Consider the following 8350-nt stretch of genomic DNA (forward strand, 5'->3'; position numbering starts at 1 on the left):
TCAGTTTCACCTCTGCAGCATCTCTGGTCAGTTTCACCTCTGCAGCACTGCCCCTACTCTGCTCTAGGCTCTTATTGCCTCATGCTTGGTCTATGGCAGTAGCTACTGGGGCGATTTTCTGCTGAGAGTCTTACTTCACTCCAGTCCATCCTCTATTCAGCCACTAAAGGCTAAAGTGCAGATCCAACCATGTCATTCCCCCTCCCCCCCACCCTTTGCTGCCCCCCAACTCAATAAACTGCATTGACTCCCTATTTATCACCTCCAGGATCCAATACAAAATTCTGTCTGTCATCCAAAGCCCTTCATAACCTGCTCCTTCCTCCCTCTCCAGTCTTCTTATACCTTACTCCCTGACACTCTTGGATCCAGACGCTGGCCTCCTGGCTGTCCCCCAGGCGTGGGACACTCTCCTTCCTCCCCCGCCCCCGCAACGGCCGGGGGGGGGGCAGAGGGGATCAGTGCCAGGGGGTTCCAAGTTGCGGTAGGGGCTGGTCGGTGCGGTGGGGGTCCGGGGTCCTGGTGCTGGCGGGTGCCAGATTACTGACCTCTCTGGCTTCCTTTAAGTCCCAACTAAAATCCCACCTTCTTCAGGAACCCTTCCTGAATCCCCCTTAATCCTTGGATGCGGTCATTGCCTGTTGTCTCCAGCATGTGACCCGGAACTCCTTGAGGGCAGGGCCTGGCGCATGGAGACACTTCCTCACTGTCAGCTCTCTGACTGGCTGCTGTTTGCAGAGGCATTCCCCAGGAGAGAGAAGAGTGAGCCTCATTTGCCTTTCTGTCTGCCTTTCTCCCACGTGGTCAGATATTTCGTGAAGCTCGGAGAACAGTACCAAGCATTGTTTACATGCCTCATATCGGTGACTGGTGGGAAGCTGTCAGCGAGACTGTGAGAGCGACGTTTCTGACCCTGCTGCAGGACATACCATCCTTCTCCCCTATATTTCTCTTGTCTACCTCTGAGACCATGTACAGCGAATTGCCTGAGGAGGTAAGGGTGACGGAGAACAGGGGCTGCCTCCTGGCCCAGTCTGCTCTGGACGTGGACCTGACTGAGCCCACGTCTGGAGAGTGAGATTCGAGCATCTCCATCCTCCCTTTCCTCGGGCTGTGGCAGGCTCCCATGTGTCTCACACCGTTCCATCAGGAATGTGCAGGCTCCAGGCCACCCATGGGCTTTTTGGGAGGAGACCCTTGAGTCCGCTGTGTAGTGGTCACGCTCTGCATTCAGCAGAAGAATGCAGGCCTGCCCCCGTGGGCCTTGGGCTGTTCTTGCTGACTCCTGCCTCAAGGAGCTGCTGCTCTTCTGTGGGAATGCAGCGCAGCTTCTGCCTCTGAGTCAGTCCCAAGTCAGCGTCCAGAAATGATCGGGGGGGTCAGGGAAGACCTCAGGAAGATAGCAGGTGACCGTGAGGCTCAGCCTTACAGATAGCTCAGGATTCCAAAAGATCGGGTGAGAACGGAAAGCATTGTAGACACATGGGACACTTAGCGCACAAGCCTGAACGCAGGGGACGGCTCGCTGTGCACTGGGAGCCCTCCGGAGGACAGGGATGCTGGGAAGTAGTGAGGAGGAAGAGGGTGAGGACGTGGCCCTTCTGCCTCCCTAGGGTGAAGGAGGTGTGGACAGCAGGGGCAGATCTGGGCTTTAGGGAGACTCCCAGGCCAGAGGTGATGGGGGACACGGCAGCAGACTTGGTTGTGATCCTGAGCGAGTAGCAGGGTGGGGGTGCCCTCAATAGGTGGAGAGAAGGGCGGATTCTGGTTTTCCAGGCTGGCATTCATGTAGGTGGCATTTGTTTTCCTTTCTGCTGTTGGGAACACGTTGGTGAAAGTGAGGGTTGTTGCATCTGTCTTTGTGTTGTACATCTTAAGTCTAGTAGCCTCTCTTTATGTAGCAAAAACTGGGTTTTATTTTAGAGTTCTACTTAATTTACTGCCGACTAAGTGGTCTGGGCTGGCAGTGACAGGTGGCTAGTTTTTTCTGTCATTTCACAGTCACTCTTCATTGCCTGACCTAGGAATGGAGATGTTGGCACAAGTGTGGACACCAGGAGATCTGGTGGTGAGGAGCAGGCCTGTGGCCTGAGGCCTTTCTCTCCTTCAATGGGCCTGTTGGCTTCTGGAAATGTTCCTGAGAGCCAGATTACACCCCGCTCCCCCCGATTGCCTGTCTCATTTATTTCCTTGGGACACACAATGACCTTCATCCACCAGCCCTTGTTGAAGGGCGTTCTGTGTGTCGTCACCAGTGGGCCCACTGTGGGGAGACACAGATAATGAAGACACAGTTCACAGTCTCTGCCCTTGAGCCATTGTTGTGCTTGGGATTGTTCTCTGCTAGTTTCAGATTTTTATTCTGAATAAAGGCACCCTCCCCACCTGCTACGTGCACAGCTCCATAGGCTTGTATTAGAAACTGTGAGTCTCCCTTTTGTATGACACACTTTCAGAAAAGTTTATGATCAGAACCACTCTGCACTCTCTTCCGTGCATTTTACAGTATTCTAGTGATACCCCCTTTTGATAACCTCTTCTCTCCAATGAGGGGAAAACCCTCTTGTAACAACCAGATGTCATCAAGCAGAATACGTTCACCTGGTGGCAGGCAGAGTCCCACCAGATTTGTCCCTCCCCTCAGTTAGAAGTGGAGTGCCATGTTTCAGCGTTGGTCCCTTGAAAGCCTGGTGGATTGTTAGATGGCCAGAGCTCTTCAGTCCTTAAAACTTGTTTGTAGTTGTGACCCTGTTGTTCTTTTGGTTCTGTTCACTTCTCTTTGAATCAGTTTCATACAAGTCTTCCCAGGTTTCTCTGAAACTTTCTTTTGTCATATCTTAGGGCTCAATAATCCATGATAGTCCTGTGACTACAGTTCATTCAGCCATTCCCCACTTGAAGAGGAACCTCACTCACCTCCACCTCCTTTAGGTTTTTGTTCTCTTCATCTAGGATCAGGAAGTTATCTGGTATTATCTTTACCTCCACATCCCCACATCTTGTGTAGGATGTATCTTGAAACAGGAGAAGGGCTGTGCCTCCTTTCCACAACCACATCTCTAACAATGGAAAATATCCAAGGAGGAGATACCAGCTACCATCCTCTGCAGGCCCATTTCACCCTGGGGCAGCTCTCATTTTTAGGGAGTTGTTTCTCCTGGGTTCCTTTGAGTTTTGATCAACCGTTCTTGGTTTCTGATAAGAGGCCCAGTATTACGGTTGGTCAGGCACAGTTTATCCATGTGCTTTTTTGTGTCCCTAGAATAGGCACAGAAAAAAGAGGCCTCACATTTTTGCTCAACATACACAGGGAGACTGACCATGCTGTCTTTTGTCAGCCCCTGTCATGATTACTTGGTGGTCAGACTGAGAGGAGTGGCCCCAGTCGGCCGCTTGGCAGAGTGCTGAGGACGGTGCGAAGAGGTCCATGGCCCAAGGGTTGACTCCTAACGTTTCTCCTTCTCACCTCTGTGTCTCGTGGTGTAGGTTAAATGTATATTTAGAATCCAGTATGAAGAGGTCTTGTATATTCAAAGGCCCATTGAAGAAGACAGACTCAAATTTTTCCAGGAGTTGATTCTCAATCAGGCGTCGATGCCTCCACCAAGAAGGAAAAAAGCTGGTAAGGCTCCACCCCATTCATCAAACGGCTGGTGGGGTTGGGGGGCAGATGCAGAGAGAGTGGACAATCCTATCACGAGTGGGAGGGCAGGTCCTGCGTCGCCCCAGTTGTCAGGTTTGTTCCTGGCCAAGGGTCCTTTCTGTGGGAGGGTGAAGTTTGGTCAGCCTGTGCTCTGCTAAGGGTTTGACCCCTGGGGGCCCCAACGAGCCCTCGATTCTCCTTGCATCTCTCCAGTCTGACTAATAAAGCCTGTCCTCACTAGAACAGAACAAGAACAGAGGAGATCTGTGTGGGTGGGCATGAGGGTAGCTGGGAGTGTAGGGCATGTGCTCAAGGCCTCTCCTCTGCCCGGCCTTCCTTGGATGCTGGCGCTGCCTTCGCAGGGCCGCAGGGCCTAGCCAAAGCTTGCCGGCTTCAGGAGGGACGAAAGTCCCCCAAATCTGGTTGGGAGGTGCACTTGCCATCTTGTTGCTACTTCACTGATCGGTCAGGTCTCATCTCAGACTTGGGCACCCCAGGTCAGTGAAGACATGGCTGAAGTGGAGCATTTGGAGGAGGGTAGCTGGGGGCAGGGCGGGGCCGTCAGAGGAACCAGAGAGGGAACGTAGGGTGTTTAGGACAGAGGAGGTGGGGTGGGCAGCACCGAGGTATCACAGTAACCAGGGCTTTAATATGCAGTCATGTGGAGAGGGGCTCAGCCTTATTCTGCTGGCCCCAGAAGGCAGCACTAAGAGCAGAGCTATGACAGTCAGGAAAAACATCCTCCTGGTGTGGAGGGGACGGGCTCCCCCTTCCTGGAGGGCTTCAGATGGAGGCCGGACTCCAAACAGCCACTGAGCTCCCTCCCAAATCTCAATCTCTGCGGAGAAAGAGGAAGGGTTGGTTGTCCTAGGAGGATGTCAGGTTACCAACCAACATCTTTCCTTTTTATTTTCCAATTTTGCTTTTAAACAAAGTGGAGGGTAGTAAAGAGTTAAGAAGACTGGAAAGGTAGGTGAGAGGGCTTTGATTGCCATACTGAGCCTTTTGTGTTTGATCCTGCAGGCCACAGGGAGCGACTCAGAGTTGATTGAGTAGGGGTGGCATAGTTGGACTTTTGTTTTAGGAAAATCCCTTTAGGGGCTGAATGGAAGATGGACCAGAGTGAGGATAGACTTTGGCTCAGGCAGATGCCCTAGCAGCTACTGCAGTAGTTCAGGCGTGAGGTGATGAGGGTCTGTACCAGGCTAGGGACAGTGTCACTAGAGAGAGGGGGGCGTATCCAAGAGATGCTGCAGAGGGGAAATGCACAGGCATTGGTACCGTGTTGGATATGGGGAGGTGAGAGATAGTGAGAATTCCAGGATAACTCCTAGGTTGTGAGCCTGAGGGATTGGGAGGATGGTGGTATCCTCTACAGTAATAGGAAAGGTAGGGGGTGTGGGTGTGGGTGTGGGTATAGGGGAAAAGATAATGAGTTTTGTTTTGGACAGGTTGAGTTGAAGAAGTCTACTGGACAGCCAGTTCAAGGTGTCTGAAAGGCAGTTGGAGATGCAAGATTGGAAGTCAGCAGAGAGTTTGGGGCAGCATAGGGAGATTTGAGAATCCTCATCATTGAGATGGTCGTTAAACCTGTGTGAATTGACAGATCACTAAGTGATAAGGGAGAAGAGAAGAGGACCCAGAACATAGCCTTGGGTAACCTCTGTAATCAGAGCCATGACTTGCAAATGTAATAAAGGAGGATTGGTCAGATAGGTAGCAGGTGAACCGAGAGAGGGGGAGAGAGCAGTGTCACAAATGCCTAGAGAGAAGGTGAGAGTGACCAACAGTGCAGAGAGGTCAAGCAGAGGGAGGATTGAGACAAGGCCATTGGATTGGCCACCAAGAGATTGGTGGCAACTTTGGATAGAGCATTTTTGGTGGAATGATACCTCAGAAGTCAGAATGTAACAAGACGCCAAGAGGGAAGAGGAGGCACCTAGTGTAGATGACCTTTTGAGCGAGTTTGGACACAAAGGGCAGAAGAGATAGGGAACAATAGTTAGCAGGGATGGAAGAGTCAAGCGAACTTTTTTTTCAGGATGACGGAGACATGGGCATGTCTCTAGGGAGGAGAGAAGGAGCCAGTAGAGAAGGAGAGATTGAAAATAAGTGGGAGGAGGGGTGACCTGTTGGAGGAGGTAGGATGGAGTGGGTTCACTTGAGCAGGCAGAGGGGGCAGCCTTGGTCAGCAGTAAGGCCACTTCATCCTGTGAGACAGGGGAAGGACACGTGAGAGGCAGAAGGCACCTGGATGATGGGAGATGAGGAAGAGGGAGCTCACGGCCAAAGGCTGCCATTTTTCTGTGAAACATAGGTCAGGGTTCTCAGCAGAGAGAATGGGGGAGGGGAGCCATGAGAGGCTTGAGGAGGGAGGAGAAGGTCTGGAAGAGCTGCTGTGGAGAGGGGGATGGTAAGCTGAGGAGGACTCTTTGGTGGGATTGCCTGGCAGCGGTGATGGCCCAGTCAGAACAGTGGCGTGGTTTTCTCCACCTCCGTCCAGCAGCATGTCTGTAGACATGGAGGTGGCGAATGGTGGGAGTGGCCCAAGGCTGAGATTGGTCAGGGCAAGGTTAGTCATAGGAGAAGGGGCCAGGGACTCTGGAGAAGAGGAGGGCGTGCAGTAGAACTGGTTGATCAATGGTTTCATTCATTTGAGGGTCTCCTGTGAGCTTGGCACTGTCTCATGGACTGTGCGAGGGTGGGGGGTGCCCAAAGGCAGCTTACTTTGTGTCTGAGTAAGGGTTTCATCCTCATTATGCTCCTTAAAGGAATCATTGAGCTTTTACTGCAGGAGATCCAAGGTGTCAACTCCAGAGCACCCCTGGGGAAACAGAGGTGTCAGGGCTCAGTGTACAGAGGGGGCAGGGAATGGAGAGACAGAGAGGGGGAGGGGGGACAGAGAGAGAGGAAGAGAGGAGAAGAGGAGAGAGAGAAAGGGGGAGGGAGAGGGAGAGGGGGGGAGGGGGAAAGAGAAAGAGGGAGAGGGGAGGGGGAGAGAGGGGGGGGGATAGAGAGAGAGGAAGAGAGGAGGAGGAGGAGAGAGAGAGAGACAGGGGAGGGAGAGAGAGAGAGAAGGAGAACCTGCCCTGGCCACCACCCTGCCACCACACTCTGCTTCTCCATCCTTACCGCCCTCCTTCTCTTCTGGGGCACCTGTTGCTCCCGCCGTTTGCTGCTTCTCACATTCCTGGAGCTCATGGCACCTGCTTGGTTTCCTGCCGTTCATTCGCTAGTGGGAGAAGGGTGCTCTCAGCCTTTTCCCCTCAGGGTCTCTACCCAGCAGTGGCATGTCTGGGTCTGAGGACGTGGGCTTCATTTGGCATTTGCTATGAGGCCCTTCTCTTGTGACTTGGAGTGAGTCCTGCTTCCCGTCCCTTTGAAGGCAGCCTGCTGCCGGCTTGTGGCCCCTCCGGCCCGGGGGCTCACGTGCAGAATTGAATCATGAGATTCTTTCCCTACCAGGTTGGGAGAAAGGAGCTCAGGTCCCTTGGTGACTGCTTGGGTGGTTCCCGTGCAGGGCCGTCCTAGAACGGTGTTTTGGGCAGCGACTCTGAGTGTATCCTGATGGGTGGGTCCTGGGGGCGCCCTTGGGCTGGCTCTCTGTGAACACCCCTTTTCTCATGTCTTCAGCTCTGTACGCTATGGAGGTGCTGCCTCTGGCGTTGCCTTCTCCATCCCGCCAGTTGTCGGAATCGGAAAAAACCCGCATGGAGGACCAGGAGGAGAACACTTTGCGAGAGCTGAGGCTGTTTCTCAGGGACGTGACCAAGAGGCTGGCCACAGACAAGCGCTTTAGCATCTTCAGCAAACCGGTGGATATTGAAGAGGTCTTGTTTCCGTAGTAGGGTGCAAACAGTGAAGTTGAACTGCCTAAAAAGAAAACAATTAGAAAAAAAGAAGGCATGGAGACATGCTTCCCTCTGTGGTCGTCTGTTCTTGTCCTCAGCCGCTGGCTGCTGATGGATTCTTGGGCGCGGTCTGAGTCACTTTAAACCGCAGTTGGGCTTTCTGACCACTGACCTGGCCATTCCAAATTCCTTTGGGCAGCTGTCCGCACTAGAGGCTGTTTATTCCAGGATAAATCTCGTCCAGGCAGAACATCGGGCTGGGGAGGGGGAGGCAATACAGGCCCCGAGCCCTTTGGCGAGAGGCCGGCGGTGGGGACAGCCGGGCCGGGCCTGTGTGGACACTGTTCCCTGCAGCTTCTCACAGCTTGCTGTGGTCGGCCGGGGTGCGGCTTCTCGGCTCCCAGTGGAAAGTTTCTGGCGCCTTGGTGCTCGTCTTAGTCTGTGTTTGTGTATGTGTGTGTGTGCTTGCGTTTGTGGCCTTGTATGAGGGTGGCCGGTGTTGGTGGTGCAAGAAGCTTTCCACTTGGATTTTTCAGTAGTAATTTTGATTACAGCTTTTATCCTGGAATAAGAGATTCTGTCTTGGACACACATGAGGTCACCTCTGCTGACCCTTTTCTGAGCGTTCGGACTCCATGTTTGAACATCTTGGGTGGTTCTCTCTCCCTTCCCTCCTTCCTTTCTTCCTTGCTTCTCTCCTTCCTTCCATCCTTCTCTCCTTCCCTCCATCCTTCCTTTCTCTCTTCTTTCCTTCCTTCCTTCCTTTTCTCCCTCCTTCTTTCCTTCCTTCCCTCCCTCCCTCCTTCCTTCCTCCCTTCTTTCCTTCCTTTTCTCCTCCTTTTCTCCCTCCTTCCCT

At 52.9% G+C, this 8350-nt stretch overlaps 1 protein-coding gene across 2 annotated transcripts in view; it reads left to right on the plus strand.

The window, feature by feature from the left end:
• ATAD2B (ATPase family AAA domain containing 2B) overlaps positions 1–8350 on the plus strand; it is a 99224-nt gene that overhangs the window by 75763 nt on the left and 15111 nt on the right. The window contains exons 19-21 of one of the 2 annotated variants that reach the window (XM_027858009.1): positions 809–994; positions 3487–3622; positions 7277–7473. In XM_027858009.1, the coding sequence (XP_027713810.1) occupies positions 809–994; positions 3487–3622; positions 7277–7473 (519 nt within the window). The remainder of the gene's footprint in view (positions 1–808; positions 995–3486; positions 3623–7276; positions 7474–8350) is intronic. The other variant, XM_027858010.1, reaches the window with a different exon arrangement.

The sequence above is a fragment of the Vombatus ursinus genome, unplaced genomic scaffold (assembly GCF_900497805.2).
Source record: "Vombatus ursinus unplaced genomic scaffold, bare-nosed wombat genome assembly UNPS02012622.1, whole genome shotgun sequence".
NCBI classification, from domain to species: Eukaryota; Metazoa; Chordata; class Mammalia; order Diprotodontia; family Vombatidae; genus Vombatus; species Vombatus ursinus.